The 17886-nt window shown below is 47.5% G+C and overlaps 1 protein-coding gene across 3 annotated transcripts in view; it reads right to left on the reverse strand.

The window, feature by feature from the left end:
• AMN (amnion associated transmembrane protein) overlaps window positions 1–17886 on the reverse strand; it is a 57444-nt gene that overhangs the window by 24777 nt on the left and 14781 nt on the right. For all 3 annotated transcript variants that reach the window (XM_067555023.1, XM_067555022.1, XM_067555021.1), the window contains 2 exons: window positions 15427–15545; window positions 15296–15340 (listed from right to left, as the gene is read on the reverse strand). In XM_067555023.1, coding sequence (XP_067411124.1) covers window positions 15296–15340; window positions 15427–15545 — 164 coding nt within the window. The remainder of the gene's footprint in view (window positions 1–15295; window positions 15341–15426; window positions 15546–17886) is intronic.

Genomic DNA, 17886 nt, shown 5'->3' on the forward strand with positions numbered 1-17886 from the left:
CATAACCAAAAATGAAATCAACTAGCCTGTTTTCCAAAACGTGGGGGGGGGGGGGAAAGGCGGGGGAAGAGGAAACAAGCAACTGAAATGATGAGAATCATGTTCTCTTTGTAGAATTATTTCCATTTTAATAATCTAAGGTGCTGCTAATGACACAGCTATGGGAATATGTCTTTTAAAATGCATGGATGGAATCACTTTAAAGCGCCATCTCATTAACAAGGGTCACAGCATGTTGATCAGCAACGGCAGCGTGACCGCTGTGTCATAATCATCAGTGCAGGAAAAATGTTAAACTTCCTTTTCTCCCCAAAAGAGGAAAGCTCATAAGAATTCCATCCTTTGTGTTTTAATTCACTGAGCCAAACTGTTACCATTTTTGCTTTGTCTAGTGTGTGCCAGATTCCCCCGTTTGCAACTCGATGACTGCACCAGCGCACTCCGCTCTGCAGTGCTACAAGCAGGCGGGCACACCGCAAGCAGTTCGGGAGCAGTCACGGCTGAGTGTTGATTTGTGGGACTAGCTCGCTTAGTCCCAGCATCAAGTAATGTTGGGTGCGCTTTGGTTGACATTGCCGGGGCTGCATCTGAAAAGCAGCAGTACGGTATCATCGAGCGACTGTTTATATTAAGCTGCCACAGTAATTGAAGTTCACTATTTCACTATCATCCTCTTAATTCCTTCACCTCTATTTACAAATCTGTCCTTGTGTGTGCTTGGTGGTTCCTTCCTGCAGGTGGCAGCAATGTGCCAAGGCACTAGGTTCCACGCAGGCAAGCATCACGGTGCCGGGACAGCACCACCAGCTAATTCCGTCTTTAACTGGAGCCGGGTGGGAATGGGACATTTCGGAGTACAAGGGAGTTTGTTAACACCCCTTTGGTGCTGGCTGGGTGTTCGGAGAACAAGCTTTAATACAAAATGAGGAGTAGTGTCAGTTAGGTCTGATCCGGTTGTTGGCAACAGGCTAGGGTCACCAGACGTCCCGTTATTATCAGGACCATCCTGATATTAGGAGCTCTGTCTTATCGAGGTAACTATAACGCCCTCCAAAAAAAAAGTGCCCCAGTTTTTCTCACTTGCTATCTGGTCACCCTGCAATAGGACGAGACAAGGCCCTAGGCCAAATCCATCTCTTGGTCAATGCCTTTGACTTTGCTAGAGTGATGTCAGGGATTAACTTGTCTCAAGGTCTTTTCTGCTTGGATGAAATTCCCACCACCCTTCTTGGGCTTGCTACACACATCCTGACCCATGCATGCAGACCTGCACTGCGCCAGCACTGCAGCACTTCTCCCGCAGTGCCCTCTCGCTTACTGCTGCTACTTACTTACGGGCCAGATTTGCAAGTGCTCAGCACCCACAACAGAGGCCTGGTTTTCAACTCAGCTGCCATTGAGGCTTGTAAATATCGGCCAGATTTACCAAGGAGTTCGGCACCCACAGTGCGCCCCTCCCCCACCCCCTCCCATGCTGAGCTCTGGAAAAGCTGGACACGTGAGAGCTGAGCGCTTCAGAAAAACAGGGTCCTCACGCTTCCTTTGCACTCTTCCCTCCGTCTCGAGAGACCTCGTAGGCCATACGCCCTCTGCCAGGCCAGAGGCAGGAGGAATCCCAAAGTCACACTCAGGCCTGTTCCTGCCCCCTACCTGCCATGCCCCTAGGGTTTCTTTCTTTCTTTCTTTCATGTAGCGCTGAGGGGGGAAGCCCAGTAGGACCCCTGTTTTCCTCTTATAATAATACTTTGCAAATACATAGCACATCTCATCTTCAAAGATCAGTATTGCCTTTCGCCTCCTGACTCCTCATTGTGGTGCCCACCTCCCTATGGGGAGGGCAGGATGTGACTCCCTCCATTGCCTGTCAGGGATACTGCTCCAGCTGGCCAGAGGACGCCAATGGAAAGTAACACATGGGGGACCTGATCCTCAGATACTGTAAATCAGCGGAGCTTCCTGGGCTCTGATTCCCACCAACTCTGGATGGGGGTCTGGCCCATGCTGTTTCCCAATTCTGCCAGCAGAGGGAGCTCAGGACTAGAACTCAGTGCCCACACATGGCAATGAATAAATCACTGAGCTACCAAAGAAAAGTTGGGAAACCTTAAGAGAATGCTTGAAGGGCCTGGCCACCCTCAGAGTTATACCAGGAGTTAGAGGGAAGAATTCCTGGGGAGGAAGAGGTGGAAAGATCAGAAATGATCAAGAGCAGGTAATACAGGGTGGGGAGCTGGCTGTGAAAGGAGAGGACCTGCTCCTTTCCCCTCTCTCTGTCGCTGCTCTTGGATCACTTCCCTGCACACAGACAAGGCTCAGAGAGCCAGAGCCTCAGGTGAGAGGAGGGTTGTAGCAGCTTTTGCAATGGGGGAGAGAGCAGGTTGTCTAGCTGGATGAGGAGAGGCCTGTGCATGTATTTATCTGTTTGGGGGGTATAGGCTGGTCCAGCCCTTCTGTCCCCCTCCTGAGCTCAGAGAGGTGGGGTGCATCTCATCAGAGCAATACTGGTACCAAGCCACAACTGGAATCTTTGTGGGGCCTTGGCAGGGTGCCTACCTGGAGTGACATTCTGTCCCCACAGAAGTCAATGGCCAAACTCCCATTGACTTCCGCAGCGCTAGGATATCACTCCTGGCAGCTATTGAGGCAAAAACACTCACCTTAAGAGAGCTCAGTGTTGCAACGTGCCCCTGCCAGTTCCTCAGACTAACGCTGGTACAGTTACTAATCTACAGGCAGGTTCTGAGGTTGTACAGCTGTAGCTGCTGGGCCCAAGAGAGGAGAGACATCAGTGTGGAGTCGCATTGCTATGCCCACGCCCAGGCCAGCCCTAAATGGGCCGATTAAGCCGAGCATGCCAACAGCGATAATAAATGAATAGAACGCCTTTTAATAAGGCTTAATGACTCCGACTGAATGAGGGGAATGGACACAGCCTGTCAGATCATGTAAAGATGACACGGCGTGTCCCACGCGCCAGACAGCGCGAGAAAGGAGGCAGTCGCCAGCAGCACTGCGGATCAGCTGCGTGCCCTGCTTCAGATCTACAGGCAAACTGAGGACAAAGCCATTTTCCCGAGCTGCATTTCCGCCCTTCCTCCGCACAGCGCTTTTCAGTGGTGAGAAACCCAGTGTCACCCCCTGGAACAGCCCCAGCAGGGCAGGGCTCCAGGGATGAAGCGGGAAGTCTGATCTCCCAGGGTGAAGTGCTCGACTGGGACTTTGGTCTTGTTGGTCCTTGTGCACTGTGCAGCAGGGGGCACATTCCACCACCCAAAAGAACAGAGGCTACTCATGGGCACAAGTAGGAGTAAGCACTAGACACAGTGCACTGCACTGCGGACGCATCCCTCGTGCCCCAGCTTGCAAGAGGGCAGGGATATAAAAGGTGGGGCATGGGCAAAGACGGGGCGCATCTGAGACCTTAGAAACTGTAGACCTTAGGTGTAAGGGATAAGCATAACCCTCCACATGCTAATCAGACACGTAGCTGTGTGTTTCCCCCTTAAGCCTCACGCCCGCAGCTAGGCAGGAGTAACTTGGCGGCAGCACTCTCATTAATGCAGGATCTGTTCCCGTGCTCTCTCTGCGCATCACGCTTTACCTGAATTTATGTGCACAGCCTGCTGCAACCGCGCTGAGCATTCCGGCACCTAAATCCGAGAGCTAGGGGCAGCCAACACAATCAGGCCTCTAAACCGGACCTAGTTAGGGCTTTAAAAATGGAAGGCTGCGTATTTCAGAGCTGGGCTGGACCACACGCTTTGCAGCCAGAGTGAAGGGTGGGCCGCTGCGACCTCCCCTCCCAGCACTGCAGAGGCACTTTGGCTCTGACCCACTTCATCTCCCGTGATGCACACTGTGGCAGAAGGGTCTGATGGGTTTGTGATGGGAACCACCTTTGTGTCTGGACGCAACAAACGGAAACCACTAACACCTGCCGACTTTCCACAACAATTCTGCACCACCCGTGCAAACTTCAGCTAAATGAATATCCAGGGACTCTGCCGGAGACCCTCCACAGGGCAGCAGGGTGCCATTTCGCTTAGGACCTTTAATCTAGTGGCAGTCAGTTTCCTAGAGAATCTCATGGCCCCTGGTTACCTGTGGTACTTATCCAACCCCCATCACTCTCATATCTGGGCACCACACAATCTTTGATGTATTTATCCTCCCAACACCCCTGGGAGATGTTATGATCCCCATTTTACAGACAGGGAACGGAGCCACCAAGAGGCAAGTGTCTCAAGCCCCAGGTCTCACAGAAAGTCTGTGGGGGAGCAGGGAGCTGAACTGAGATCTGCTGTGTCCCAGGCTAATGCCCTAACCACTCGGCCATCCTGCCTCAGCCTTTGCTTGCTGAACACGGAGAAGGCCTTGCCGAGCAGGGCTTTGTGTAGCGTTCATGTTAAGAGTATTGTCAGCAGCCCCACGGCAGGGTGTAGCTGTGAGGGGTATCGGGCACCAGTCCCATCTTGATAGCAGGTAGCTCACTATTGGGTTCGAAGACAAGTGTCATCAGTACCCCAAGCGCTACAGCCCTCAAGGGGCTCCCGTATACACTCATCCATTTGCAGTAACAAGGGAGCATGTTACTAGGGCTGGGTGATGGGGCATTCACCTCACACCACCCCTGGAAGGGTTAATATAGCCAAGAGAGGCTAATGAGCATGGGCTGCTTCTGGAGTGGAGCTAGGATGCAGTCAAGCTTAACGGGGATGAAGCTCAACAGGGCAGAAACGGGGGGTGGTTGCAATGAGGAAGCCTGCAGTTATGCTCCCTGGTACAAGGGGGGAGTAGGAGCCTCTAATAGGCAGAGTAGGAAGCAGTCCAGGGAAGAAGCAGTAAGGGCTGGGAGAATAAAGAGCTGATTTGCTGGGTCGAGGGTCCATAGATTGGAACTCAGTGTAGAGGATGGGTCCGGATTCCTCTACCAGCCACTGTGGGGATCTGTTTGGGGACAGTTTGGCTAATACCCCGGAAGGGGGGAACTTTTAAAGTGACTTGGCTGGAACGCTGGAGCTCTAGGAGCATGAGCGCAGCAACGGAGCGAGTGAGTGGGACGACAGCCTGAGCAACTACAGGAAAGGGGGTCAGACCATCTGGTGGGCTAATCCCAGATGGGCCACTAGGAGGTGCCAGAGCAAAACCTGTTATAGGTTGCTAGGAATCAAGGTGCAAATAGCCCAGGCAAAATGGGTGAAATCCTTGTTCCACTGAGGTCAATGGGAGTTTTGCCATTGATCTCAGTGGGGCCAGCATTTCACCCAGTGATTTTAAGTTAAAATAAAAAGATCAGCCCAGCAGTTCTTAACCCAGCCCCTAGGAGGTTAAAATGAGGCACAAAAAGTCTTAATGATGCTCCAGAGGTCACAGAGCAGGTGAGTGGAAGAAGTGAGGCTAGAGCCCAGAAGGGCTGATTACCAGTCCCCTGTTCTCATCATGAGACTAGATCCCCTCATTCACTGTGGACGGACGAGCCCTAGAATAAACGTTGGGGTCTCTTTTTCTTGTTTTGGTCACTGTCTCGGATGCCTGATGCACTGAGCTGTATCAATAGATTGTGCAGCATTCCTGCTCCCTGAGTAACACACCTGCAAATGTCTAGCATCCCCCAGAGAAATCCATCCCGAGGCTGTCATTTGTAGTAACACAACCTGACGGCACAATCTCGACTCAGTGCAGCTGGACGGTTGCCAATAGCTGAGACGATGTTCTTTTGCTAGGAGCACTGCTGCTAACTGATGTATTGATCAAGCAAATGGGGTTTAAAGAACAGAAACCTATAATGTGTCCACCAATTTTTTGGGTTGCAAAAGGCAAACTCACCACCCACCAGACCAGCTGCTATACTGCTCTAACCCAATGAGAGCTCCCCATCCCCACTGTCACTTGATTGCATTTCCTCTCTGCTTAATGTCTTCTTTCTTGCCACTTCTGTATTCAGGGTCAGCGACTTTTACAGCCTTTTTCTTACACTCATGATTGCATACCTGGCTGTCATGCAAATTGGTCTCTCTCAGGTCCACTGATATCCAGACCATGTACTGAGTCTTTGGCCTTCCCCTTGGCTGTCTTTGGTCCACGACCATCGCAAGGGCCATCCTACCAATATAACTCTCGGGTGTCCATAGTCTCATCCATGCCAACAGAGCCTAGCCTCCATCAACTTGTCTTCAAGTGGGGCAACCCACATTAGGCCCCTCACAACCTTATTTCTTGTCATGGCGTGTCCATGGAGTTTGACCATCCCAACACTGCATGCATCTCAACATCGTCGCTTCTGTAGTGAAGAGAATGCTGATTCTGGTGGCTGGCCAAGTCTCTGTTCCCATTATTAGAACAGAGGTTCTCAAACTGGAGGACATGCCCCTTGGGGGGCGCAGAATGTATTCTGCAAGAGGAGGGGGGGTGAGAGAAGCAGCCGCCCAGCTTTCTCCGGCCGCCCAGCGCTGGAGGCAGAGTGGAGAGCGGTGGCTGTTGGCTGGGCATCCAGCTCTGAAGGCAGCACCACTGCCAGCAGCAGTGCAGAAGGAAGGACGGCAGTGCCATACCATGCCACCCTCGTTTCCGTGCTGCTGCTGGTGGCAGTGTTACCTTCAGAGCTGGGCGCTCAGCCAGCAGCCGCTGCTCTTCCACAGCCCAGCTCTGAAGGCAGAGCAATACACATATTGGTATATGTACTTGAGTGGTGGGAGCCGGGGGGCAGGTATAAACTACTACAGAAGCAAAGGAGGGGGGTGCAACCAAATACCTTTGAGAACCACTGCATTGGAACAGGCTGAATTACAGGTTTGTACACTTGACTTTTTAACTTCACTGGCATCTTGAACTGGGCATCTCTAATTGCTTTGGTACGATGCCAGGCATCACAGGCGAGCCATTGTCAGCAACCAGCTCTCCTAGATATTTAAACCCCCTCTCTGCTAGATGAGAGAGAGCTTTTGTTCCAGGAACAAAACACCCAACCCCACCATCCCTGTACTCTAGCCCCCTGTTCTTTTCTCTCGAAGGTACACTGGGATTATGGGCAATTTTAGTCCTGGGGCAAGGAATGAGGTGGTTCTGCTAGCAGCTACAATGGTTGCTATCAGCATAGTTCCATGCTTGCCCAGGTGTCAGTGAGGGCAAAACAGGAAGACAATGGGACTGTAGAGGTGCTCCCCATTTGTCAAATGGGGCTATTTAGATCAACCCACTTTCCTATGGCCCTTTAAGATGAACAGGTGAAAAGCACTATATATACTGACAATTACTTATATTACCATAAGGTCTGGGAATCATAGTCACGGATCAGGACCCCATTGTGCCAGGCACTGAACAAACACAGACCAGAAAGACTGCCCCTGCCCCCAAAGAGCTGACAGTCCAAGTACAAGACAAGAGACGTACAGACAGAGGGGTGAGTGCAAGGAAACAATGAGACGCTATTGATAGGCAGTGGTCTCAGTGCACCAACTACCTAGCCATTGTCAAGTCTTTGTAGGCTTCACAGCAGTATGTATATTGGTTTATATAGCAGAATAGGTTTGTTTGGGGGTGACAGGCAAATAAAGACAAAGTTCCTGTGCTGAAGAATTTGTATGCGAGACCTGAGCATGAATTGTTTTTATTGTTACATTAATGCACATTGGAGACGTTACAGCCTTGTCTGTACTTAAAGATTAGAGCTATGCTGCTCAGGGCTGTGAAAAATTTTGCACCCCGAGCGCTTCAGTTAGGTCAACCTATCCCCCAGTGTAGATGGAAGAATTCTTCTGTTGACCTAGCTACCACCTCTTGAAGAGGGGGATTAACTACATCAACAGAAAAAGCCATGCCAGGGATGCAGGAAGCACCTACGCTACAGCTGCTACAGAGGCACAGGTGGTGCTCGGTAGCTGTGCTGCTGTAACAGCTGTAGTTTAGATGTAGCCTAACATGGTATTTTGCCCTTGAGAAGGCTCCTTCTATGCAGTTTAAGAAATCTAAAAGCAGGTTTGTTTTGCTCTGTTCTGCGGCTGTTCCCAAGAGTAACAGGAAATGATGGTTTCTGAAAAGCTTCCCCACTAGAAACTGCTTTGTAGGGAAGAACCGTTGGGCTTCATGCCTTAAGAGGTTTTTTTAATCTCTGTTTTATTGCAGTCCTTTCTCACAGTCACAAGAAGTCAATAAATTTTGCTTGATTTGGCCTTGTAATTTTATGCACACAGAGATACGTAACACAGAGCCTCCTAAAATAGCCTTTGACATATGCTGATTTCCACCTCCATCACAGGGAAAATCACCCTTCCTCTCTTTATATTTAGCCAGCACTCCTGCTATTTTGGAAGCTAAGAGACGTACAGTGCCTAGGACTAGTGTGAAACATTGCAATTCATTAGAACCAGGCCCCAGGAGAGCAATTGGCATTTCAAGATCAACCTCTACCAGAAAGAGAGAAGGAGCGTCCTGCTGCAAAGCTTAGCACATTCTGCTCTTACAATTAGATGGCTAAAAATATAACATGGGGAGATGAATCCCACGCTAGACCCCCGACACCTTGCACACCAGCAATCCTGTGCGTTTGTTTGTTTGTTTGTTTGACCTTGCCATCCTGAATAGCAATGAGGCAGCACAAGATTGGCAGAGCTAGAAGACATTTGCAACGCCGACATCAGCCTCAGACAGCGGTGGAGCAGATGTTGGAGAGTGATTCTGGGGTTTGAAAGCTCATTCCCACTTGCGTGCAGGCAGCTCGACTGGTTTTTAAACATATTTCCTTCCCCGCGCTCTGTGGGAGTGTGCGGCACATGACGATCAACATTCATTCCCGCACTTTTAAGTGGAACCCCCCACTTGGGCTGTAACGCACGTCTTGTCCTTAACACATTATTGAGGAGTAAGTGTGCAGGGCACATTCGCCAGTGAATATGTGTTTCACAGAAGAGGCTGGCAGCAGCCTCCGAATCATAAGCTACCAATGCGGGGGTTGCTATGGCCACTCTTCTCCTTTCACATAGCAGAGTGAGAGAGACAACCTGCATAAATTGGCTGGTGCTGCAATAACCCCCTTGTTTACATCTGCGGCGCTCTTTCATCAATACCCACATTCAGCGGTGCATGTTCCAACAGCCACAGACAGGCTCTGCCCCATTTCACGCGCGGCCGGGGGAGAGAGTTAAAAAAAAAATCTACATTTACAAGGGATCCCCCAGGCAAAGGTCCAACACGGTTCCACGGCACAAAGGAAGAGGAAGGATTCCAGGGGGCTGCCCTTGATGTGTGGGGCAGAGCAGGACAGGGGGTGCAGCATGGTTAAGGATAGGGGACGGAGCCAGAGGAGCCATCATTCCATGGTCTCTGTCCCCTCCCCACAGCAGGGCTACATTAGGGGCACATAGGGTGACGCCAGCCATGCCATGGAATGGCTGCACAGCTGCGTCACAGATCCAGGAGTGGCTATCTCCCTCCCTTCCACCTTCGCACAGTGTCCAGCCCAGCAACTTGCCTGATCCTTTGCCTGCTAGTGATGCGAATATTGGAACAAACGAACCATTATGTACCCGCCCCCCAAAGTGGGCTTTAAACTAGACTGCTGAACTCACTGGCTTTCATGTTAAATTGTGAATGTGATGCCCCTGGAGGCCAAACCCCATTATCCAGAGAACTGGGGCAGCGTGGGCAGCAGCACTGCGAGTCTCCCTGGCCGCTGCGCCTCTATCCTCTCGCGGAGGGCCCATTCCAGTTCCTACGCCATTGGCCAGTTCGTCCTTGTTCTCAGGGTGGGAAGCATCGCCCTCCAAGCCATTTCACTCCAGCTTCAGATCTGGCCCCCTATCCACTGAGAACTAATCTGAGGCCACACAACTCAGGCCACCGAGCAGCCAACAGACAGGAGCAACTTCCGGCCACTACAACCCTAGAGTAAAATCTTTGAAAGCACCTAAATGTCTTTGGTGCCTAAGTCCCATTGACTGCAGTGAGACGGAGGCTCCTACAGGTCAAATTTTCAATGGTTTTTAGCACTTCGAGAAGAGCCTGTCGGATACAAAATAATGACCAGAGCGGTTTGACTACTGAGTACCTCCTTTCTGACAGTGCATAGGGTGAGCCCTCTATTCTCTGAGGCAAAGTGCTACAGCCTGCTTCTGGCTCAGCTCCTGTTAAATTGCCACCAGCAGCCGGTTTATGGGCTTTGTTAAACTTGGGCTAGATTCATGGCAGATAAACATCGGGAGGGGAGGAGGGGAGATTTTAACTCTTGGCTGCGATGAGTGACAGCACTGAGGAGACATCCAGAGAGAATGGAGCAGGCTTTTATTCATTGATTTTTTTAACCCCCAGAGCATAAAATAAGTTCCTGTTTTTAAGATTCTAGCAGAACAAGGAGAGCACATTTTCTCTCCCTGCATCACAGCAAAATGTCATTGCAGAGCGGGCTGGAATACTGAGTTACGTTGATTCTCTACTAAATCCAGAATTGGCTATCAAAACAAAAAGAGATTACCTCCAGATCCCATTTAGTCCTTCGTCACTACCCTCTCCACACACACATACACAGCGGCAAAGTTTTGTCGCGCTGTGTATTCCCATGTGGACAGGCAGTACATATCCAAAGTCATAAAATGAGATCACACCTGGACTCCTGCAGTCAGTTCTGAATGTCCTAATGTCAAAAAGATGTAGAGAAACTGAAGGGCATTCAGAGAAGAACAGCAAAAATGATCCGAGGGGCAAAGGGGCTGATTTATGAGAAAAGATAAAAAGAGCTAAATATTGCGAAATAGCTTGTCTAAGCAAAGACACTGGGCATGGCATGATAACTGACTACAAAAGAACTTGAAAGAAGTAAGACCGAGGAGACAGAGGGATTATTTGAGGTGGATACAAGTAGGACTGATAGGATGGATATAAGAAAAGGAAAATGTCAAATGAAAATTGTGGAAAATTGCAGAAAGGTGGTCTATAAGATCCAGCTCCTCAGAGGTATTTAGGTGCCTAAACCCCATTGAAATCATTCAAGTCAATGGGAGCTGAAGTCCCTTATCTGAATTTTGCCTTTGGTTGTACAGTGTGTGACGGCCACTTCTTTGGCCAAAGGCTGTATAGCGTCTCCATGGAGACTCAAAAGGTTAACATAGTCCTGCTGATTTATGTGATTAATTTCACTGAATACTGAGGCCACTGTCTAAAAAGGCACATTTCTGCTTTTCTCTCCAATCCTGAAAATCAATTTTTCTTATGACCCAGTCACCAAATTTCATGTGGGGAGTGGACCAATTGATTGCTTGATTTTTAAAAAATCCTGAATCTTGGCATTATCTTTATCAGCGAGCGACAAAGAAGAGAGGACAGAAACTCACTCACCATATAAGGAGAGCGCTGAGCTGAATCAGAAACCTAGAAAACTTGGCCACATCAACATAGTGTAAATCTTTATGTCTGTTACATTTTGACAAAATGAATGGTCTGCATTGTATGCGGCAGCTGATTGGGGGCCAGATGCCAGTTTCATGGCTTAGAGACGCCCTGTTTTATAGCAGCAGCAGTTGGTGCAGTATGCAAAGGGCCCTGAGATGGACTTTTAGCTGTTGTAAGTTGTTGAAGTCAAAGGAGCATGACAATTGCCACGAGACCTCGCTCTGTTTCTGATGGTGGTGTTTGCCTGTAAATTCTTCAGGGCAAGGTCGGAGTCTGATTCCACATCGTGTAAAGTGCCACGTCCCTTCGTGGTGCCATGTTAATGGTAAAAAGTAATAACTTGGCACCCTGATTTTACAGGACTTATTTTAAGTCTGTTGATGGGGTTAGATCTGGAGTTTGTGTCTGGACCCGCTTTATAGACATTAGGCCCAAAAGGCAAAATTCAGAGCCAGTGGTTCCAATCTGGATCCATTTCACAGAAAGGGGCCTACGCAGGGGACTTTGGATATAGCTGAGGATCCCAAACTGCCCCAAAGATTGAGAGTTTTCATCTTGGGTTCGTATCTGACAAAAATCCTATAAAACACAAATTATGAGGCTAAATGACTTCAGCATAGTCCCATTCATTACATGCCTATATAATATGCTGCAAAATAATTTTCTAAAGCTGAGGCGGCTCAGAGCCATAATTAGACATAAAATCCCTCCGAGCATGGCAAGAATGAAATCTTCAGATGAGATTCTCACAGCAGAGCTCCCGTCAACCGACGCCAGGCACATCCTCTTGTGTGGAAACTAGGGGAGGAGGGAGAGCCAGGTTTGGGAGTCAGGCTGGAACTAAGTGTCTGACATCATAGCAGCAAAGCTAAGGGCCTGATTCTGACAGTGCTGAGCATCCTAAACTCCCATTTCTATGGGCAGTTCAGGGTGCTCAGCATATTGCAGGATCAAGTCCTCTGTCATTTATATTGATAAAGATGCAATAGAAATGAGGGATACGCTGCTGTGCCTGGGAGATGAATTATATTTCCCACTCTAAATCCTCACCCCCTAACGCCTACATGTGGCAAGGGATCAACTTGCCTCTTAGACATGAACTAGTCACTGAGGACCACGCCAGCCTATTAATTTTTAAGCACAACTGAAGCATTAATTTCCAATGGCAAGTTCTGCTTGAAAACCATAGCACAGTGTGGTGCTTAGATCAGTACCCAGATAAGGTAACAGTTTCTTCAGCCTGCTTTAATAACTTATTAGTTGCTGCAGAATCCCTATATAGCAATGTTCCCCATAAGTCCTTTGGACAAAATCAAAGTTTCTATCTATTAGAGATGGAATTGTTATTTGTATTAAGCTTTTATGATGTCTGTCTATTTTTTGTTCAGGAGATGTGGTCTGTCTTAGGTTTTTTTAATCTTAGCTGTTTAGCTTGTTATTGAAAGGCTAATGCCATAATGAACAATAATAAATACCTTGCAGTTATGTACTTTCAACAGTGGATTGCAAAGTACTTTGCAAATATTATACATTAATTTGTACACAAAATAAAATCTACTGAACTGACATTTGGCTCTCAGTTTTTTTCTATTAAATTTCATATTATTTAACAATTATATTTGTACATATTTCATATACACATTTCTTCCTGCTAGCACCCACATAATTGAAAAATTCCATATTTTATAGTTTAGATAGATAAAAATAATTCCTCCAAGTATTTGTAGAAGAGTTCAATGTAGCACTACATGTTATTACTACATCAAAGCCATCTGTGGTTTAGGCAGATCGTACAAATTATGGTCCATAAATGTATAGGGCCCATTTGGATACATTCTCTCTCACACACACACACACAGGAAAGTGGCCAAGGCCAGTTTTCAAACTGGTTATGGCGGCTTAAAAAAAAATTACAAAGAAAATTCTGTCACAAATAGATCACATCTGGGTGAAAATCCTAGGGCCTGATGGGTTAGGGTGATGGGTACATTGGAATTGCCCAAAACAGATCCAATTATAATAGGTATAAGGATAGCTAGAAAAATCAGGTCACCATGGCAACCTCAGCTGCCATTTCCATGAGCAAATGTTCTTTGCACAGAAATCAAGACGGACTGACTTTGGTGTGACATGATCACGGTTAACAGGAACATCTAGCTGCCTGCCAGGCCGGTGCGCGTATCACACAATTTGCTTTAAACTCCCATTTTCCCCCCAGATGATACATTTCTGAAACCTTCTGAAAATGGTCACTATTGAAAAAGAGCTTAAGTGAAGTGAGAGAAGAAGTTTGGGGACTTTAGCTAACTGTAAAGTTTTTGAATGAATGGAAAGTGCCAGTTGAAAGCTCATACCCCTCCCTTGTATATGGAGCACCTCTGACATCCCAATGATTCTTTCATTGATAAGAAATGAAAAATTCAGCTATCTAGTCCATTCCCCTCTGAATGCTAGATTGCTCCATTACAGCATAGCCTCAATCTCTCTCTGTCCCGTCAATTTTTAAATAGTGCTCAAAGATGACGGGTAACCTGGAACTCCCAGAGACTGGGCAGAGAGCCAGGATGGGAAAGGTACACCAGTGTCTGTGGCCCTGATGATATAGATTTTATACCACACTCCTCACTATGGCCCTGATCCAGACAACTGCTACAGCACGTGTTTAGCTCTATGCACATGGGTACTCGCATTGAAGCCAGTGACTAGACAGACAGCTATGACACAAGCTCTTCCTTCAGGGAGACTGTTCCACAGGCTAATTGATTTTTCTGGCACCGTACAGCAGCTCTCGGATCTGTTTGAGGACTTGATGCTGTTTCCACTTGGTAGCTTTTGTTACGAGCCAGGATGCTACGGCATATGGGGCCTGATTAACAAACATTTATTATTCTTAATATTACTCTGCCAATATAGGATTTTTTCCCTTATGGCCATTTTAACTCCTCCTTTGTTTCACCTGATCCAGTGACACTGAGTTATACCCCCCTGCTGTCTTTATGCCTTTCAAATACCTGTATACGACACCCTCCCAATGGGCCTAATCCAGCAGATGCTGAGTGCTCCCAGCTTCCACTACAGGGAGTGGAAGATGAATGCAACCAGCACTTCTCAGCATTGGCCTTTATTCATTCACTTGATCAAGCTGCTGTATAAATACCTAGCTCTGTACTGGCTCCTCCCTTCACCCCCAGAGCTGTTTTTTATGCTTTTTTCTGCACTGCCTCCAAGTTAGTGCTGTCTCTCTGGGATGTGGACGCACTGAACACACCTTCAAGGTATAATCTCACCAGGGAGGAGCTCTCAGCCTCTGAGCTTTGTCCTGATACCTCCTACATATGCCACCACTATGTTGCACTAGAGGGTAATTTGATTTTTTTTCCAAATGCCTCCCCGTTCACCAGCTCTGGGATTGCCCCCCCAAGAACTACACTGTTGTATCTGGTTATCCTGTGGTGACTTTCTTTTCTGTGGTACAGGTGAGAACCACCATCTTGCTCCCCCAGGAAATGAAAAGAGTGAGCTTTGCTCAAAGAACAACTCCACCACAGTTCCACAAAACAACCAACATGGGGCTGTTCTGAAACCTTCCACCCATGCCAGCCTTCACACCGAAACTCACACTGCCTGTGCAAACACACCCGAGCCACCCATATCATCGAACAAGACACCAGAAGTGGCTAGAGAACCCAGCCCTCCTGCACTGCAGCTGTCCTTGTGTTACTTAGCTGGCCCTATCCAGGTTTGAAGGATTTTCCATCATATACAGAGTTTCCAGTTTTGTTCAACCGCTTTCAGCACCACCCCCCTTCCCCCCCCCCCCCTCCCCGTAAAAATCGTTCCTATGCCACTGGCCTTGCCCCATAATTTTGAAAGTGTCCATCACCACCCCATTTGGTGCTGCGGTGTGTGTCCTTACCATGTCTGTCAACGAGTGGCTTGACTGGACAAAGACCGAGATCACCTGCAAGAAATGCAAAAAAGCTGAGTGCATTTTCCATAAGCAGATAGAGCTTGGTCCAAATGAATGCTCTTTTGAAAATCAAATACCTCATTACTTTTGAAAAGGACCATGTCGTTAGCGCACGGGAGTCTGTCTTTATCCCAGTTGGAAGCATTTTCAAAATTGGTGTTTGGAATCCATTGTTTGTACACAGCAACCGGAGCAGCTAGGAGAGGCAAAGAAAGAAATGGAATTCAATACTACTCTATTTCTACATGGCAATTTTCAACACTCTGTGGGACAGATGGTGTATATTACCGGAGCTCTACTGAGGTCAGTGGAGCGATAGGAACTGACACTAACTGAGGCTCTGACCTCGTACAGCCCCCAAACACCTCCCAGAATCCATTAATACAGCTACACAAAGAAAAACAACGCTCAGCAAAGAAACAAGCCGTCAGTGTCTCAGACTGGAACTAGAGGGCTCAATCATGTCAGCTGTTTCTCACATCTATCTTACTCAGGCAACACACCTGTCAATTTACAGACTTTGCCATCGATTTCCAACCTGTGCCCTGCTGGTGTGAGAGCTTTCTCCTCTGCAGCATCTCAGGACTGCCAACCCAAAGCATTCAAAACACCATGATTCACAGGTTTCCTTCCCCTCCCCCCCTCCCCCCCCAGCGAAAAACATTAGTTTGGCTTTAAAATCATAAGATTTGAAAAATATTACATTGGGTTTGTTTTATCTGCCTTCTGGTTTCTGAGCTTTTACAGGCCATTTTTGCAAGCTTTTGTCCACAGTCCGGAAGACCAGAAACATTTTTTTTAAATGAAAGCTGAGATTCTCAAGTAATAATACAACTCTGGGAGCTTAAGAAAAACCCCTCAAATCATCAGGCTCATGATGAAATGCGAGAGTTGGTGACACTGGCTCCAACCATGTTGAACACCTTCCTTTATGTCCTTCCACCTCACCAGTCTACCAGGCCTACACCTCTCCTCTTTCCTCTTATTTATCTCTGCGATTGCATTATTACTGCTCGCTGGAGGAGGCAGGAGTTTAATTGGGTCAGGACTGAGTAACCACTGAGCATGCTGGGATTGGTGTACAGTACGTGCAAAAGAGCAAGAAAAAAAATGCAGCTGATTTTAAACAAGAGCGAGCAAGACTCTGTCTACACACAGATTTTGAACCAGGATAACTATGTCAGTTAGAGATGGGATTCTATACCAATCTCGTTATACCAGTACAACCTCTAATGTGGAGACAGTTATAGTTGTATAAATGTGCCTTAGACCTGGTTTTCACTAGAAAATTAGTTTAACTCTGTCACTTATGGGGTATTAAAAATCCACATTCCTGAGCAGAGTTGTTACGCCAGCCCAAGTCTCCATGTAGACAGCGCTAGGTCAGTGGAAGAACTCTTCTGTCAACCTAGCTACCACCTCTCGGGGAGGTGGAGTGCCTACGCCAACAGGAGAACCCCTCCCATCAGCACAGGTAATGTCTACACTAAAGTGATATAGCAGCGCAGCTGCAGCAGTAGTTTTAAGTGTAGACAAGCCCATATACTGGTAATGCTTATTCTTCATCCGATACAGGAAGAGCCATACTGCTACAGCCAGAGCACCTTTATACCTGTATTATTTATTATTTATAAGAAATAGAAGGCTGCAGACAGAACAGAGTACAAAGACCCAGCATGACAAGCAGTAGTATAGTTAATGCAGAACAACCTTTCTCTGTAGACAAGGCCTAATTTAGCAACTGGATCTCATGGTGATTCAAGCATTTGGGAACAATCAATACCATCTAGACAGGCTGTCAAAATGCCATAGTAAAAGATGAGGCAGTTGGCCCAATTATTCAGTGTGGCTAAACTACCTGACAAATGTAGCTGTTTCCTTTCTTTTATGAACTGACTCTTCTGCAGATGCCTTTGTGATTTCTGTGCCGTAGGGCTGAGGCCATGTTGGTCCCAAGATAGTAGAGCAAGGAGGTGGGTGAGGTAATATCTTCTATTGGACATGAGAGAGACAAGAATTGATGATTTCTAAGCATTTGCCCAATAGTCCATCTGAACCAGCCTCAAATGTATGGTTAGTTTGCAAACAACTCATTTGGACTCTTCACTGCTATTCATTACTCATGGCATGTGGTCAGCTAAGTCACATGATATTGTTTCTACTCCTTGACTAGATAAATGAAATGTCTCATACTCAAGAATAACTTGTCATGTCACAAGTCCCCTGCCTTGTAAATGAATATGGGAATTGCAGGAAGAACAGGCAGTCCCTAAACACTTGTGCAAACACAAACCTGTTTGCACTAACAATTGTGCATTGCAAATTCAAAGGAATGTGATCATTGCGGTACCAGGCAGCTGTTAGGAAACTGAACCAAAGTTTACATACACCAGTTCTGCAGTATTCAACCAGCTTGCCGTACCCTGATTAATCTACACTCACGCTGCTGCATTCTGTGGGGATAGGATTTAAAGAGACTTCTCTGAGACTTAGAGCATCGTTCTGCCTCTATGTGCCAGAGGTGGAATGTTCTGCAT

Source organism: Emydura macquarii, unplaced genomic scaffold, assembly GCF_026122565.2.
Source record: "Emydura macquarii macquarii isolate MOO-44397 ecotype Brisbane River unplaced genomic scaffold, CSIRO-AGI_Emac_v2 contig_1551, whole genome shotgun sequence".
Classification (NCBI taxonomy): Eukaryota; Metazoa; Chordata; order Testudines; family Chelidae; genus Emydura; species Emydura macquarii.